Source organism: Coregonus lavaretus (genome assembly GCF_964263955.1).
Source record: "Coregonus lavaretus genome assembly, chromosome: 14".
NCBI classification, from domain to species: domain Eukaryota; kingdom Metazoa; phylum Chordata; class Actinopteri; order Salmoniformes; family Salmonidae; genus Coregonus; species Coregonus lavaretus.
The window spans coordinates 8,176,236-8,195,059 of NC_140001.1; the positions used below are offsets into that span (position 1 = coordinate 8,176,236).

At 43.8% G+C, this 18,824-nt stretch overlaps 2 protein-coding genes across 2 annotated transcripts in view; both read right to left on the reverse strand.

The window, feature by feature from the left end:
- The window catches only part of LOC311140948 (geranylgeranyl transferase type-1 subunit beta-like), a 34,602-nt gene extending 31,401 nt beyond the window's left edge, over positions 1–3,201 (reverse strand). The window contains exon 1 of the mRNA XM_084176207.1: positions 3,051–3,201. Coding sequence (XP_084032333.1) covers positions 3,051–3,178 — 128 coding nt within the window. The 5' untranslated portion in view covers positions 3,179–3,201. The remainder of the gene's footprint in view (positions 1–3,050) is intronic.
- A 9,361-nt stretch (positions 3,202–12,562) lies between these two features.
- Positions 12,563–17,040, reverse strand: ccdc112 (coiled-coil domain containing 112). The gene is made up of 10 exons (XM_084176336.1): positions 16,987–17,040; positions 16,379–16,491; positions 16,167–16,288; positions 15,965–16,054; positions 15,711–15,786; positions 15,229–15,619; positions 14,584–15,000; positions 13,051–13,146; positions 12,842–12,960; positions 12,563–12,764 (listed from the first exon to the last, which is right to left on the reverse strand). The coding sequence occupies exons 1-10, from the start codon at positions 17,035–17,037 to the stop codon at positions 12,734–12,736; spliced, it is 1,506 nt and encodes a 501-aa protein (XP_084032462.1). The 5' UTR covers positions 17,038–17,040; the 3' UTR covers positions 12,563–12,733.
- Positions 17,041–18,824: the final 1,784 nt, after the last annotated feature.

The following is an 18,824-nucleotide window of genomic DNA, read 5'->3' on the forward strand; positions in this document are numbered from 1 at the left end:
TCAACTATGTAAAGAAAAAAGTATTTAATAAGATTATTTCATTCATTCAGATCTAGGATGTGTTATTTTAGTGTTCCCTTAATTTTTTTGAGCAGTGTATATATATATATATATATATATATATATATATATATATATATATATATATTTGAAGTCGGAAGTTTACATACACCTTAGCCAAATACATTTCAACTCAGTTTTTCACAATTCCTGACATTTAATCCTAGTTAAAATGTAGGATCACCACTTTATTTTAAGAATGTGAAATGTCAGAATAATAGTTGAGAGTGATTTATTTCAGCTTTTATTTCTTTCATCACATTCTCAGTGGGTCAGAAGTTTACATGCACTCAATTAGTATTTGGTAGCACTGCCTTTAAATTGTTTAACTTGGGTCAAACGTTTCGGGTAGCCTTCCACAAGCTTCCCACAATAAGTTGGGGAATTTTGGCCCATTCCTCCTGACAGAGCTGGTGTAACTGAGTCAGGTTTGTAGGCCTCCTTGCTCGCACACGCTTTTTCAGTTCTGCCCACAAATTTTCTATAGGATTGAGGTCAGGGCTTTGTGATGGCCACTCCAATACCTTGACTTTGTTGTCCTTAAGCCATTTTGCCACAACTTTGGAAGTATGCTTGGGTCATTGTCCATTTGGAAGACCCATTTGCGACCAAGTTTAACTTCCTGACTGATGTCTTGAGATGTTGCTTCAATATATCCACATAATTTTCCTTCCTCATGATGCCATCTATTTTGTGAAGTGCACCAGTCCCTACTGCAGCAAAGCATCCCCACAGCATGATGCTGTCACCCCTGTGCTTCACGGTTGGGATGGTGTTCTTCAGCTTGCAAGCGACCCCCTTTTTCCTCCAAACATACCGATGGTCATTATGGCCAAACAGTTCTATTTTTGTTTCATCAGACCAGAGGACATTTCTCAAAAAAGTACGATCTTTGTCCCCATGTGCAGTTGCAAACCGTAGTCTGGCGGTTTTATGGCGGTTTTGGAGCAGTGGCTTCTTCCTTGCTTAGAGGTCTTTCAGTTTATGTCGATATAGGACTCGTTTTACTGTGGATATAGATACTTTTGTACCTGTTTCCAGCATCTTCAAAAGGTCCTTTGCTGTTGTTCTGGGATTGATTTGCACTTTTCGCACCAAAGTACGTTCATCTCTAGGAGACAAAACACGTCTCCTTCCTGAGCGGTATGACGGCTGCGTGGTCCAATGGTGTTTATACTTGCGTACTATTGTTTGTACTGATGAACGTGGTACCTTCAGGCGTTGGAAATTGCTCCCAAGGATGGACCTGACTTGTGGAGGTCTACAATTCTCCTTCTGAGGTCTTGGCTGATTTCTTTTGATTTTCCCATGAAGCATCAGACAAGCTCAGTAGCCTACACATAGTTGATTTTATTGAAACGCATAGGGTGTGTCTATATATGGAAACATACACATTTTAACCAGTTGATTGGTCGAAAGAACAGATGACTCTAGGTCGACCAAGATCTTTTTTTTTGTCGGCGACAGGCCTAGTAGAATTGCAGGAAATTAGCTTTAAAATTGCAAAGTTCTCTCCACCCCATGGCAAAATGTGTAGAATTACAGAAAACGTGCTTTTAAAAAAAGGTCCAATGTAGCCGTTTTTATCTCAATATCAAATCATTTCTGGGTAACAATGAAGCACCTTACTGTGAATGTTTTCAAAAAAAAATGTCAAAAAGAAACAAAAATAGCTTCTTAGCAAAGAGCAATTTCTCAAGCAAGAATTTCGCTAGGACTGTCTTGGAGTGGAAAACTGAAAATGTGCTTTTATTGGCAGAGAGGTTTGGAACTCTCTTTCTTATTGGTCTATTAACTAATTTGTCGCATGCTGACGTCACCATGGAAGGCCAAAACGCCATCCCACCAAAATAGGCTGAAAAGGTGGTCATTTCAAACAGCTCATACACTAAATGGGCATTATCATCATGTTCGCAATTTCCCAGTATTATTCAAACCTCAGTGTGGAAATACGTATAAAACACAGGAAAATCACGTTTTTGATTGCACTGCGCCTTTAAAACTGCAACGTTTAAAACTTGAATTATTCTCTTCAGCAGACTCCAAGGTGAAGGAAGTTCATGATTAACCACCAATGGCTTAGGGCCGAGACTTTGTGGGATCTAGCTCTGACTACATCGATTCCAAGGTCAATACTTTAAAAAATATATATATATATTAAACGCCCACCTCATACATTTACATTTTAGTCATTTAGCAGACGCTCTTATCCAGAGCTACTTACAGTTACTGCATACATTTTTCATACTGGTCCCCCGTGGGAATCAAACCCACAACCCTGGCGTTGCAAGCGCCATGCTCTACCAACTGAGCTACACGGGACTGTGTACCTATGTTTGTCTGCTGTAGTCGTGTGCCTTCCTTTGTTTTTAATCCATACTTTTACAATATACGTTACTCAAATACAACCACCGACTGTTTGCTCATTGCTGTTTATCTCAAATTGAATATAATTTAAATCTCAACAAGTAAACAGTCGGTGGTGGTATTTGATGTACGTTTATTTAAAACGTATGGATTTATATCCGCCTCGATATAAGAGAACGGAGTTGAGCGTTCCTCGGCTAGGCTAGGGTAGAGTTGATGGTTTATGCTAGGGACGTCCCAAGGAATCACGGATAGTAGCGACCATAACGTTAGCTGAATCAAATCTAAGGTTAACCAACTCTCTGTGACAGTTAGATTTTAGCCTGGTTAGCTAGCACACTGGCTCGAGATAATAGGATGTTCATCAAACGTAGCTAACGTTAGGTACCTGACAGTAGCAAGCTAATTCAATTGGTTGCATTGCAAAAAGCACCAATGTTTAGTTGCAATCTTTTAAATTGAGCATGCTGTCTGAAAAAATGTATAGCTAGCTAACGTTAACAAAAACACTATTTTGGCCTGATGACAGCGGCACTGGCAGGCTCGTCTGTCATCGTTAGCATTTTGGCTAGCGAGGACGTTGTCAAATGATAGTATAGAATTATTCATGCCAACATATGTACCTGCTTGTTTCTAATGATGAATATCTCTCTGGTAAAACTTGAAGACATCTTTGAAAGAATCGTACATGTCGATCTTTTAAAAAGTCAATTTGTTCCAATTCGGCAAGCGGGTTCTGTTCTTCCGCCATATTTGTGTTTCTTCTGCTTCTTCTTCAGTGGGGTTTATCGGAGGTTGGCATCCAACGTTATGGTGCATTACCACCACCTACTGTACTGGAGTGTGGGCCAGAGACAGGGAGAAACTAAATCCTACCTGCGACCCCGTTGCTCTTAAAAAAGATACAATATTTGAGACTATATCTAATGACGTTCTACTCAATATACTCTTTAAACTAATTTCCTGTATCCCCTTCTCCCTCATACTAGATCTCATCCTCTCTCTTTCCCTCTGATACTGCCCACCATGTAGCAATACATGCTCCACGGTCTGTTTCCTGACAATATTCACACTTTCCTGTTGGATGCTTTCCTATCACATTTAATGTCTTATTCAACTGGCTGTGTCCCACACTTAATCTTGTAAAAAATAGCCTCCTCTCTTACGTCCTTTCCTGCCGTCCTCCCCTCCCCGACTTTCCTCTGTACTTGAAATAAATGCCTTCCTTTATTATCTCTATTCCACTGCTCCTGCCATCTCTGCACCATCACTGTATATATCAGTCTTTTTGCCTCTGTCTTGCTCATTGAAACTTCAACATCACCATCCCCACTACTAAGTGCTTGTTTAGCCTGTTCATCTACTGCCTCATTCCCCTCCACCCCCACATGGGCTGGGACCAAATAAATTCTTATCTGAATACCCATCTGTTTAATCCTGCCATGGGTTTGTAGCACCTCATAAAGCAGGTCTTGTCTGCTACGTGAGCTAAAGGACTGGAGACGCATTAACACTGAACATGAATCAGAGCAAATAACTACTCTATCTTGTTTGACTTCCTCCACCCACTGCAAGGCCAACAGTATGGCCATCAGCTCCGCCGTATATACAGCCAGATGATCTGTAATACGTTTCCTGACTTCCACCCCACATTCCTGCACTACAAATGCTGACCCAGTACGTCCTGTCCTTGGATCTTTTGAACCATCTGTGTAAATGGCCACAAAATCCTGATACACAGTATCCAGACGTCTCTTAAACAAATCAGATGAATCTTTCTGTGGTCTCTCCAACACTTCTAGATCAACTCATCTTTTTCTTTTTTTCACCTTTATTTAACCAGGTAAGCCAGTTGAGAACAAGTTCTCATTTACAACTGCGACCTGGCCAAGATAAAGCAAAGCAGTGCGATAAAAACAACAACACAGTTATATATGGGGTAAACAAAACAAAGTAAAAATACAACAGAAAATATATATATAAACAGTGTGTGCGAATGTAGTTAGTTATGGAGGTAAGGCAATAAATAGGCCATAGTGCAAAATAGTTACAATTTCGTATTAACACTGGAATGATAGCAAGAGATGACGTGCAAATAGAGATACTGGGGTGCAAATTAGCAAAATAAATAACACTATGGGGATGAGGTAGTTGGGTGGGCTAATTTCAGAAAGGCTGTGTACAGGTGCAGTGATCGGTAAGCTGCTCTGACAACTGACGCTTAAAGTTAGTGAGGGAGATAAGAGTCTCCAGCTTCAGAGATTTTTGCAGTTCGTTCCAGTCATTGGCAGCAGAGAACTGGAAGGAATGGCGGCCAAAGGAGGTGTTGGCTTTGGGGATGACCAGTGAGATATACCTGCTGGAGCGCAGACTACGGGTGGGTGTTGCTATGCTGACCAGTGAGCTAAGATAAGACGGGGATTTGCCTAGCAGTGATTTATAGATGACCTGGAGCCAGTGGGATTGGCGACGAATATGTAGTGAGGGCCAGCCAACAAGAGCGTACAGGTCACAATGGTGGGTAGTATATGGGGCTTTGGTGACAAAACGGATGGCACTGTGATAGACTACATCCAATTTGCTGAGTAGAGTGTTGGAGGCTATTTTGTAAATTACATCGCCGAAGTCAAGGATCGGTAGGATAGTCAGTTTTACAAGGGCATGTTTGGCAGCATGAGTGAAGGAGGCTTTGTTGCGAAATAGGAAGCCGATTATAGATCTAACTTTTGATTGGAGATGCTTAATGTGAGTCTGGAAGGAGAGTTTACAGTCTAACCAGACACCTAGGTATTTGTAGTTGTCCACATACTCTAGGTCAGACCCGCCGAGAGTAGTGATTCTAGTCGGGTGGGCGGGTGCAAGCAGCGTTCGGTTGAAGAGCATGCATTTAGTTTTACTAGTGTTTAAGAGCAGTTGGAGGCAACGGAAGGAGTGTTGTATGGCGTTGAAGCTCGTTTGGAGGTTTGTTAACACAGTGTCCAATGAAGGGCCAGATGTATACAAAATGGTGTCGTCCACATAGAGGAGGATCCGAGCATCACCAGCAGCAAGAGCGACATCATTGATATACATAGAGAATAGAGTCGGCCCGAGAATTGAACCCTGTGGCACCCCCATAGAGACGGCCAGAGGTCCAGACTACAGGCCCTCCGATTTGACACATTGAACTCTATCTGAGAAGTAGTTGGTGAACAAGGCGAGGCAGTCATTAGAGAAACCAAGGCTATTTAGTCTGCCAATAAGAATGGTGGTTGACAGAGTCGAAAGCCTTGGCCAGGTCGATAAAGACGGCTGCGCAGTACTGTCTTTTATCGATCATGTTTATAATATCGTTTAGGACCTTGAGCATGGCTGAGGTGCACCCATGACCAGCTCGGAAACCGGATTGCATAGCGGAGAAGGTACGGTGGGATTCAAAATGGTCGGTGATCTGTTTGTTAACTTGGCTTTCAAATACTTTCGAAAGGCAGGGCAGGATGGATATAGGTCTATAACAGTTTGGATCTAGAGTGTCACCCCCTTTGAAGAGGGGGATGACCGCGGCAGCTTTCCAATCTCGACGTTACGAAAGAGAGGTTGAACAGGCTAGTAATAGCGGTTGCGACAATTTCGGCGGCTAGTTTTAGAAAGAAAGGGTCCAGATTGTCTAGCCCAGCTGATTTGTAGGGGTCCAGATTTTTCAGCTCTTTCAGAACATCAGCTGTCTGAATTTGTGTGAAGGAGAAGCGGGGGGGGCATGGGCAAGTTGCAGCGGAGGGTGCAGATCTGGTGGACGGGGTAGTGTGGTAGCCAGGTGGAAAGCATGGCCAGCCGTAGCAAAATGCTTGTTGAAATTCTCGATTATTGTAGATTTATCGGTGGTGACAGTGTTTCCTAGCCTCAGTGCAGTGGGCAGTTGGGAGGAGGTGCTCTTATTTTCCATGGACTTTACAGTGTCCCAAAACTTTTTGGAGTTAGTGCTACAGGATGCAAATTTCTGTTTGAAAAAGCTAGCCTTTGCTTTCCTAACTGATTGTGTATATTGGTTCCTGACTTCCCTAAAAAGTTGCATATCGCGGGGGCTGTTCGATGCTAATGCAGTACGCCACAGGATGTTTTTGTGCTGGTCAAGGGCAGTCAAGTCTGAGGAGAACCAGGGGCTATATCTGTTCTTAGTTCTGAATTTTTTGAATGGGGCATGCTTATTTAAGATTGAGAGGAAATTACTTTTAAAGAACAACCAGGCATCCTCTACTGACGGAATGAGGTCAATATCCATCCAGGATACCCGGGCCAGGTCAATTAGAAAGGCCTGCTCGCTAAAGTGTTTTAGGGAGCGTTTGACAGTGATGAGGGGTGGTCGTTTGATCGCGGACCCATTACGGACGCAGGCAATAAGGCAGTGATCGCTGAGATCCTGGTTGAAGACAGCGGAGGTGTATTTAGAGGGTAAATTTGTCAGGATGATATCTATGAGGGTGCCCATGTTTACAGATTTAGGGTTGTACCTGGTAGGTTCGTTGATAATTTGTGTGAGATTGAGGGTATCTAGTTTAGATTGTAGGTTGGCCGGGGTGTTAAGCATATCCCAGTTTAGGTCACCAAGCAGTACGAACTCTGAGGATAGATCGGGGGCAATCAGTTCACATATGGTGTCCAGGGCACAGCTCAGGGCTGAGGGGGGTCTGTAGCAAGCGGCAACAGTGAGAGACTTATTTCTGGAAAGGTGGATTTTTAGAAGTAGAAGCTCAAACTGTTTGGGCACAGACCTGGATAGTACGATAGAGCTCTGCAGGCTAACCCCACCCCCTTTGGCAGTTCTATCGAGACGGAAAATGTTGTAGTTGGGGATGGACATTTCTGAATTTTTGGTGGCCTTCCTAAGCCAGGATTCAGACAATGCTAGAACATCAGGGTTGGCGGAGTGTGCTAACGCAGTGAATAACTTAGGGAGGAGGCTTCAGATGTTAACGTGCAAGAAACCAAGGCATTTACGATTACAGAAGTCAACAAATGATAACGCCTGGGGAGTAGGAGTGATACTGGGGGCTACAGGGCCTGGGTTAACCTCTACATCACCAGAGGAACATAGGAGGAGTAGAATAAGGATATGGCTAAAGGCTTTAAGAACTGGTCTTCTAGTGCGTTGGGTACAGAGAAAAAAAGGGGCAGGTTTCCGGGCATTGTAGAATAGATTCAGGGCATAATGTACAGAAAAGGATATGGAAGGATATGAGTACAGTGGAGGTAAACCTAAGCGTTGGGTAACGATGAAAGAGATAGCATCACTGGAGGCACCGATTGAGTCGGTCTCCGCGTGTATGGGGGGTGGGACAAAGGAGCTATCTAAGGCAGGTTTAGCTGGGCTGGGGGATCTACAGTGAAATAGTACAATAAGAAATAACCGAAACAGCAATAAGCAAGGCATATTGACATGGGAGAGAGGCATAAAGCAATCACAGGTGTAATTCGAGAGAGCTAAGACAACAGCTGGTAATGGCGACAAAGTTTGGGCTGAGGCTAAACATAAACAGGATGCGGTACCATAAAAAGGAACAGTCCAGCAGGCATCAGCTGTATAGCTGAGTTATCATAAGGTCCGGTGAACAGCAATAGGATAGTTCGGAGGTAGTTCGGGGGCTGCTATAGCACTAACGAGCAAGAGGCCACGGCTAGCGTGTGCTAGCGGGCCGGGGCTAGCAGATGGATCTTCGTGGTCGACGTCGTAACGGGAAGCCTGTTGTAACCACATCAGACGATTTCGTCGGCAGACCAGTTGTGTTGGATCGGCGGGGCTCCGTGTCAACACTAGGAGGTCCCGTCCGGTTGACAGAGAGGTAGATAGCCGGGAGATGGGCCTGGCTCAAGGCTGATTAGCCAACCACAAACGTCCATTTGGTTGCAGCTAGCTAGTAGCGATGAATCCGGTGTTAAAGGTCCAGTGATTCAGTGATTCCGGCAGAAAAACCGATATGTTCAGGGTGAATAACGCGCTGTGCAGACAGTGCAGACTGGCCGAATAATAGTCCAGGCTAGAGCTGGCTGGCTGGTAGGTAGTGCAGGTCACGGCCACGGACAATGGTGAAGACCGCTAACGGTGGCTAATAGCAAGTAGCTAGTTAGCTGGCTAGCTGGCTAGTTTCAGCCAGAGGTTCTGGATAAACATTTATGAAGAAACAACAGAATCCGTTCCACATTGGGTGAGGCGGGTTGCAGGAAAGTATATTTAGTTAAAGGATGGAAAGTGAGATTGAGAAATATATACGAAAAAGACAAAAAAAACTAAAAACTGGCTATTTACACAAGGACACTACAGAAAACACGACCGCACTGCTATGCCATCTTGGATCTTTGAGTTTGAAACAACTTCCGTATAAACAAGCTTTGCAACCTTCTTTGTTGGGGTTTAACGGCGGTTGGCATCCAACGTTTATGGTGCATTACCGGCGAAAAAAGGAAACTCCATACAGGTACAAAAGGGGGGTTGGGCCTTATTCCACACAAACAGAAACTTAACAAATAAAAAATAATTAATAAAAAATTCCATATCTCCCTTCTCAGGCTGTGAGGCCTGAGAGGGTGGCACTGCTCATGACAGCACTCCATATAACTCCAACACTGAAAAATCTTTCAATCCCAGGAACCGTTCTGCCGCAGATCCCGTTCTTGTTATAGCTCATTGCCGCAGCCCGCAGACACAATGACAGCAATTTTACTGGACTTCTTCTCCACTCCGGCAGTGCTGTTAATCACCATTGCCATTAAAGCCACAAAGTCCACCTTCTTAACATGCAACATACAGTATCTGGATCATGCTGAAGAGAGGCAAACTCTGCAGCCTACAGTGAAGGCCTATCCAACACCGTGGAGTCTTCAGGAGGGCAATTCATTCCCTCAACCCTTTTGACAGCCTCTACATATGAAATGCTCTGGACAGCACCCTCATTCTCTTTCGTCCTCTTCGAGCATTTCAAAGATGTAGTGTCGTGTATTAGGATTATGCCTTTGTTAAATGTTTTTAAGTGGAACTGAAAGAACGTTGATTTTAGTATCAAGAGGGAATGTTTTAGTGTAACGCCACATACAACAGACAGGAAGTGTGTTGTAGACAGGGGATTGGACAGTAGAGGGAGCCACCCACATCTTGGGGAGTTTATATATACTGGGGGAAAAACGAAGAAGAGTCAGAAGCATTCAGATTAATTTGGGACGGGGCTTCTCCAGACTCCGCGGGTCTGTAACTTATGCTGTAACCTCGTGATTTTAATAAAAGCCTCTAAACACGGTGCAGCCTAAGCGGACTCCTTGTTGACAGCAATAGCCACGAACAACAGACACGACAGTAGCTTCATGGTTCCCACCACAATTGCAACACTTCACATGTTCTTCATCCATACAACAATCTTCTTTTCCACAACTGCCACATCTCAGCTTTTCTCTTCTACAGACACTTGGTATGTCCGAAAGCCATACAGTGATGATTACACTGCATCGGTCTTGGGACGAACGCTCCGACATGATGATTCACATACCCCAACTTCACCTGGGCAGGGAGGGACTCTGTATAAAAAAAACAGAAAAATACTCTTTACGTTCACTCCATTCACCACACGATTCATCCGATGTGCATCAACCACTCCTGGGATATTCTTAATTTGTCCAACATCAACGTCCCACAAGACGCCAGATATTACCCCCTTTACAAGTGCCCTGCTCCGAAGAGCAACGCACAACACATCATATTTCTCTAAATGGGTGAGACTCAGCACGCGCGCCTTATTTTCCTCAACACAAGTCTACTTCTACTACTTCTTCTTCTTTGGTATTATGGCGGTTTGCAAACAAATGTTATAGGTGCATTCCACCACCTCCTGTATTGACTATTTTGTAGTATGAATTCATTACACTTGGTGAAAAAATTGCCAGACCAACAAACCCTACACCCATTAAAAACCTCACCACTATTCCATTACTTCAGCCCTATCTGATCCTAAGCCAGCCCAGCCGCCTGGGAGGACGGGACACGATCACTCAAAACACCTTGTAACTCTTCTGCAGTAAAATCTCATACACCCAACAGTGGAGGCTGCTGAGGGGAGGACAGCTCATAATAACGTCTGGAACGGCGCAAATGGAATGGCATCAAACCATGTGTTTGATGTATTTTATACCATTCCACCTATTCCAGCCATTACCACGAGCCCGTCCTCCCCAATTAAGGCGCCACCAACCTCCTGTGACACCAAAGTACTTCTCTGCAGCTGCCACCACAACATCTATCCTCTGTTAGGTTCCATTCCAGCAGTACAGTTGACAACCATGGCCATGAACACCAAAAAAACTACTTTACTGCTTTACTGAAGCACACATTATTCGTATCATTCTCTATTGGTCTACTCACAGGGATCCTCTCAGGATGCCACACCCTGGACCCATCTTCCTCTACTACTCTCTTCACTCCCTCAGCATATGACACCTTCTGCACTACTCTGATCTGGCAACCTCAACCTGCCTTTCTCTCACTGGACACTTCTGATCTCCAGCACCCCTACAGTTTCCACACAAAACTTTTTCCACCAATACTACACATTCCTTTGTCTCGTGTCCTCTTGCACTCTTCTCACATCTAGGAATCTCCCTCCTACATGGCTGCCACATGACCATAAGCTTGACACCTAACACATGTTAATCGCTTCGGGATAAAAGCTCTCATGGGATAACTGACACAACCTAACTTTACTTCATCCTTTTAAGACTCTGCATTACAACGCAGTAATACAGACAGTGTCTTCTCTGTTTCACCATGCCCTCCACCCGGGTCTGCGTCGCACACAAACGGCAAGCATCACAGACACCGGGAATCTTCCATTTCAGTTCATCTTCAACACTTAATGCCACACCAGTTATCGCTCCTTTCAATGGCGCCCTGCTCCGGAGAGGAAAGCAAGTCACAGTTCTTGACCCAAGTTGTGTGGTGCGGCGCGCAAGCTCCCTCTGGACAGCAGAAACGCAAACAAACAACACAATTCCACTTCGAGACACTTTCACTGACCCAACATTCCCCAACCTCTTCTACATCCCACCTGACACCACATATGGATCAGCCAGAAGGCAACGATCCATTATCTCCAAAAATCTCACCTCAACTGGGACAAAATCATCTTTATCACGGATGAGACGAGGCTCAAACTCAGCAGTCTCCACCGCACCTGTCGCCGCAGTTAATTCACCCTCGTCATTTTAAATTTCCTTCTGCAGCACACCATATTTAATCTTAATATGTTGCACTTTCAACCTTTTTTTCCTGCCCACCTTCTTACTATGGGTTCCTCTGACTCCATCTCCAAGTCCAACAACCATTCAGGCGTACTCGCCATCTTGGCCCTCTCCCCGAGAGGCGTTCCAAGCCCACTTCTCGTGATCCTCACAGCCTTCACTTTACCCACCACCTCTTCCACCAGTTTATATCTGAAACGGTTTCTCAAGTTTGGTATTTAATCCAGGTGGTCATCCTCAATAAACCGCATAAGATAAGTGGGGACTCCAGCAGAGCTCAACCTTTTTCCAACCCAACTTTGCTCAGTTTCCCATTCTTTTGCGTCCCAATTTTCATTCATTTTGGTACACTGGAGGATAAATTTCATTTGAAGAATGTAAAATGTTGACTGTCGAATGCACGTCTATAATAATATTAAATTTCACATTAATAACAAGACAAATAAGTGTAGGCCGACAGTTATTGGGCTCCCGAGTGACGCAGCGGTCTAAGGCACTGCATCTCAGTGCTTGAGGCGTCACTACAGACCCCCTGATTCAATTCCAGGCTGTATCACAACCGGCTGTGATTGGGAGTCCTATAGGGCGGCGCACAATTGGCCCAGCGTCATCCGGGTTTGGCCGGTGTAGGCCGTCATTGTAATATAATAATAATATGCCATTTTAGCAGAAGCTTTTATCCAAAGCGACTTACAGTCATGTGTGCATACATTTTTACGTATGGGTGGTCCCAGGGATCGAACCCACTACCCTGGCGTTACAAGCGCCATGCTCTACCAATTGAGCTACAGAGGACCACGTAAATAGACCATTGTAAATAAGAATTTGTTCTTAACTGACTTGCCTAGTTAACTACAGGTTAAATAAAAATAAAATTATTCATGTTTTAATTCAGATCATAAGAAATGTGATCATTTATTGTATAAAATAGGAAATTACACAAAGCAAGGATACAAGTGTTGAAATGACAAATAACCACACTGAGACATGAATTTTGCATGATCAATAAAAACAAATTAGCAAAGTAAATATTGGTTCCAGTCAGACATCCTCATAAGCCTTGTCTCCAGCTTGGGACAGCCCTGTAAGAAAATGATGATGATCATAGATTAGTTACAGATAAAGATGGGTGATTTGGGAATGTTTGGGGCTAATTCACCTATGAAACATCTGTAATACAGGTCCGCCCCCGGTGGGTCCAATCTCTTTGGTGCGTTCCTCCCATCCTTTGGTGGGTTTGCAGAGTCTGGAAGGGTCTCTGCTGATATGAGCCTCTGCCTAATGAGATCAAATGAATAGCAGACCATTATTGATGGCATACATTATGTGTACAATGGAATCAGTGCCTGCTGCTGTGTAAGGTCCTACCTTCTCCTTCAGCTTAGCCAGTCTCTTCTGTCTATCCAGATGCTGCTTTTCCTTCTCCCGTCGCTCCTGCACTTTTGTCTCCAACTTCTGGAAGTCCTGCAGATAAGTAGGTTAACCACTATAATTTCACTTTCCTCCACCCCATAATACATTTACATAAGTATTCAGAGCCTTTACTCAGTACTTTGTTGAAGCACCTTTGGCAGCGATTACAGCCTCGAGTCTTCTTGGGTATGACGCTACAAGCTTGGCACACCTGTATTTGGGAGTTTCTTCTCTGCAGAGCCTCTCAAGCTCTATCAGGTTGGATGGGGAGCGTCGCTGTACAGCTATTTTCAGGTCTCTCCAGAGATGTTAGATCGGGTTCAAGTCCGGCCTTTTAATGGGCCACTCAAGGACATTCAGAGACTTGTCCCGAAGCCACTCCTGCATTGTCTTGGCTGTGTGTTTAGGGTCGTAGTCATGTTGGAAGGTGAACCTTGGCCCCAGTCTGAGGTCCTGAGCACTCTGGAGCAGGTTTTCCATCAAGGATCTCTCTATACTTTGCTCCGTTCATTTTTCCCTCAATCCTGACTAGTCTCCCAGTCCCTGCCGCTGAAAAACATCCCCACAGCATGATGCTGCCACCACCATGCTTCACCATAGGGATGGCGCCAGTTTTCCTCCATATGTGACGCTTGGCACTCAGGCCAAAGAGTTCAATCTTGGTTTCATCAGACCAGAGAATCTTGTTTCTCATGGTCTGAGAGTCCTTTAGGTGCGTTTTGGCAAACTCCAAGCGGGCTGTCATGTGCCTTTTACTGAGGAGTGGCTTCCGTCTGGCCACTCTACCATAAAGGCCTTATTGGTGGAGTGCTGCAAAGATGGTTGTCCTTCTGGAAGGTTCTCCCATCTCCACAGAGGAACTCTGGAGCTCTGTCAGAGTGACCATCCGGTTCCTGGTCACCTCCCTGACCAAGGCCCTTCTCCCCTGATTGCTCAGTTTGGCCGGGCGGCCAGCTCTAGGAAGAGTCTTGGTGGTTCCAAACTTCTTCCATTTAAGAATCATGGAGGCCACTGTGTTCTTGGGGACCTTCAATGCTGCAGACACTTTTTGGTACCCTTCCCCAGATCTGTGCCTCGACACAATCCTGTCTCGGAGCTCTACGGACAATTCCTTCGACCTCATGGCTTGGTTTTTGCTCTGACATGCACTGTCAACTCATGTCCAATCAATTGAATTTACCACAGGTGGACTCCAATGAAGTTGTAGAAACATCTCAAGGATGATCAATAGAAACTCAATAGAGCTCAATTTCGAGGGTCTGAATACTTATGTAAATAAGGTATTTCTGTTTCTAAAAACCTGTTTTTGCTTTGTCATTATGGAGTATTGTGTGTAGATTGATGATGTTGTTTTTAAAAATCCATTTTAGAAAGGCTGTAACGTAACAAAATGTGGAAAAAGTTAAGGGGTCTGAATACTTTCCGAATGCACTGTATATACAAAATACCTTGAGTAGTACCATTGGAAAATAATGATCCTCCACGTACCCTTTCCTGAAAGCGTTTGATGCCGTAGCCTGCCAGTCTCTTCTTCTCCTCCATTTCTGCCTGTTCCTGTTCCTCCTTCTGCATGTTCAAAAGTTCTTCTTCCTCCTTTTTCTGACGAATGTGGGCCTCCAGAACCAGCTTCACCTCCAGCTGTCTCCTGCGCTCCTCCTTGGCTTGTCTCCCCTGCAGGATCTCCTCAGTGAGCCTCTGCTCCTCCTCCTGCTCCAGGCGCAGCCTGCGCTGCCTTTTCCACCCATCCAGGCGAGTCGCCGCCTCCCTCCTCTCCTCCTCGGCCCTACGCTGCTGGGTCTCAGCCTGCACCTCCCTCTCCCTCCTGGCAGTGCTCTCCAGCTCATTCTGGTGCTGCAGCCTTGTCGCCCTCTCCTGCTGTCTCTCAGCCTTCCACCGGTGAATGGCCTGGTGCATGGATAGTGAAAATGTGCTAAACATTAAGAAGATAAAACTAATATTGCAAGTATATTAGTGCGATTTAACAGCTCAAAACAAATAGCTGGCTGAGACATTCCAGAGCTCATAAATGGCGGCAGATAAATTCTGTAATTGTCAGGTACTGTTCTACCCACCCACAGTTGAAAGTGACTTTGGAAACTCATTACATTGCCTACAAAGTGAAGCCCAGTCTACCTCTTTCTTCTTCTCCTGGAGGTACAGGAGCTCAAGATACCAGTCTTCGTGCTGTTCAATGTCTTCTGGAGTTTTGCCTGGCAGGTAGAGCAAAGCCTCTTTTCTATAGGCTGGTTTGCCATTGTGCTTGGTCCACACCTTCAGAAAGCTCTGATGGTCATACTGGTCCCAGCCTCCTTGCTTCCCTCCAGTTTGCTGTAGGAACCTCTCTAGTGCGGTCACCTCTGGTGGGAGGTCCTCCTCTAGGGCTTTGGCCAGACACACCTTGGCTGAGGGAGCAGGGGGCAACTTTGGGTCTGTTTTTACAGCCAAAGACCAAGTCTCAATCTTCTTTTCAAAAGCACTTATCTCCTGGCTGCATGTCCTTTCCTCTTTCAATAGCTCCTCAAAACTAAAAAGAATAAGAAAGAGGCAGTTAATCTCAGTCTAAACTACAATCAAGTCATTTTGAAACATGCATTACATGACAGCTGTTACAATACCTTTGACGTTGGTCCTCCTTGTAAGTGTTGATTGAATTTTCAACTTCTGTCATTATTTCTTTCAGTTTCTCAATGACTAAAAAACAAACAGCATTTCTAAGTAGTTCAAGTATAACAGCCTGTATAAAAGGTAGGTGAAGTGGGTATCAAATTGAAATGGCTTCATGAAAACATGTTAATGACTGAATGTCATGACTCCCCAATCTGTACTGTTTCCGTGCACATGTTTAACCATCAACCAGCATATGACTTACACTCAGGGGTAGGCTTCACATCAGTCAGCTGCATCTGAAATCTATTTACACCATTATGGATTTTCACCAGATGCTTTTGCACATTCATATCTGAGGGACAAAGAACATGAACAATGTGATAATTAAGGATGTTCAAATGACGTTTTAGTCTGTAAAAACTAAAGTGCCATACAAAGAGTACTACAACAACAAAAATACACACGCTCAGTATTTCGATCATCCTGAAGTCCTTTATCAAACTCTTCCAATACTCCAAATTCATCTGAAAGACCATTCTTCCTGTTTTGTTTATTCAACGTCTTCTCTTTCTCAAGTTTCTCAATCCTGTTTTAAGAACAACAGAAAATGAGTCTCAATACAATATATGTGCATGTATAATCTAAATTCCCCTGCATATTAATACGAGGAACTTACTGTTTTCTAAGCTTCTCTGCGTTTCTGAGAAACTCTGTCTTTTGTTGGGAAACTCTATCTTCCAAACGTCGTTGTGCATTGTTGTGGTGAGTACCTGTGATGAAGCCACCTTCCTTATGAGAAAACAAAGCTAGTATGAGCCAGGTCTAACAAGCAGTCAGCCAATACGTTTGCTGTCATTAGAAAATGCAATACCTAATATTATAGCCTGGGCTCAGGTCTGTTTGTGTTGTCTGACAACTCCTACGGTGGTCATTATTTACTGTCTCTAGTCTGGGCTATAGAAGTTGGCAGAAATATCCCAAAAGAGTTGTCGGACAGCAACACAGAGTAAAACAAACGTGTATGTCATGTTTAAAGTGCAGTACGTTAGAAAGCAAGGTAAGTTACATTTAGCTAGCATAGCATACACACAACATATACTTCCTGTGTTTGTTGTTGGCAACCTGGCTAGCTGGTTAGCTATTTTGGTTTCCTTTGTTCTTAGCGAAGAAGCTTATCAGATTGTACCGATTTTACCCAAAGTACAAATAATATTGTGTTGAGTATCGTTTGCTTGCTACTTACAACAATTTAAATAAATGTAAAGGACAATAAAACGTTATTACCAGGAGTTGTGTATCAAAAAGCTCTGTGGTTGTTATGGAGGCCATTTTCATTTTGAAATTATAAACTTTGATGAGACCACACCTGTTGAGCACAGAGTTTCTAACCCCAGAGGCGCAACATCGCGAGACTTTCGGGAAGGCTTGCGAAACAGACCAAATAGACCAGGCCGGGGTTTGGAGTTTGAGAAGTCAATGAGAGAAGTGAACAATTATTGCTTAGTTGTTACTTTTCTCAAAATTGAAAGGCACAACCTAGATTCGAGCCAATGTCTTAAGTAGTTGAATATGTTAGTACTCTAACCTCGTGAAAATGACAAACTGCCACGTTTTAATTTTCGTCAAAAACAACTTTATATCGGAGTGCCTTTGATTTGATGGCTTGCACATGCGCAGTTCAGTGCGAGACGACCGTTTTGAGTTTAGCCAGCCAACGTCGCCATGACATCTTCTACAAGTGTGATCGGGGATTTCAGTTAGCTTATATTCATGTCTTTGACAGTCCTCTCTACTGATTTAGATACACCAGCAGATGGCGCAGCTGGTCATTTCGATCTTTGTAGCTAATTTACTGGACAGCAGCTAGACAGACAGACAGACAGAAATGTCATCCAACTCTCCAAAATATGAATATCACCGGAACATACATACATACATACTCAAATAATCTGCTGTCTGTCGATGATGAGGTTATTTTAAGACACCTTTTAAATGATGGCCAGCAGCCATAATTACTGTGCTAGATGGCTTGACAACTCTCTGGAGTAAGTGGATATGAATAGAAACTGAAATCCATTATTGAGGGAGGCTATTAAGGATGATCACCATTCCATGGGTGTAAAGGCATAGTGCAACATAAATAGCAAACGATCCAAGAACAGTACACGTTATAATTTCTTATTTTCATCTAAGGCTGAGAGAAATTAAAATTGATAAAGGAGATGTACAGACTATAGCATTATACTAACTGAAATAACAAATTGGACACATGGGAAAGCTAGGCAGTATTTTGGGCAGAATGTATGGAATAGGTCATATCAGGACTTGGACTGTCATTTCACAATAGTAATTATCATAGACAGATGACATAGTGTAAAACCAATAGTTTTATTGTAAGATATTCTGACTAACATATTGACAAGTTGCGTAGCACGTCTCCGTCCTTCAGAAGTGAGTTAGATATATGTACCGATGACTGGTCTGTGTGTATCAGTGTAATTTTGACTCTTATGGGTGCAGCTTGTTTTCAACTACCTTCTGGTTGATTACAAACACACACAGCAGGCATAGTAAAACCTTCTGACAGCTGACCACTGCTGCTGGTGTCCCATGAGAGAAACCTGAGCTGACATTGTCTTGAGTTTGGCCATGTTCGTAACTCCAGCCAGAGACTCAGTGAGTGTGTAAAGGTTTGAGCTTTGGGTGAACCTGGGACAAGTGGGAAAGTGATCGCTCTAAGTGTCTTTCCCTCTGTGCTTAGCTACCCTCCAACTCTCCCACTATGTGGTTCACTAACCTCACATGCCCAGTAACCTAGTGTGACTCCTCCCCTTATTCTCTGCTGTGTGAGAAGACATGCTACTTACCTTTACCTACCTCTCCTACTCTTGACTTGATTTCAGGGATTTTTGTGTGCTGGTATGATGATTAACAATCTTAAAATATCAAATTGTAGTACAGAAATAAAATCTGATGAGAGGTCAATCTAACTTTGTCCAACAATAAAGTTGAAAAACAGATCCAGCACAAGACAATGCTAAGATTAAAGTATGTTCCCTGAGGATCACATTTTTATAATAGACAGGAAGTGGGTCGTTTTAGACAGACAATTGGGTCTCTGT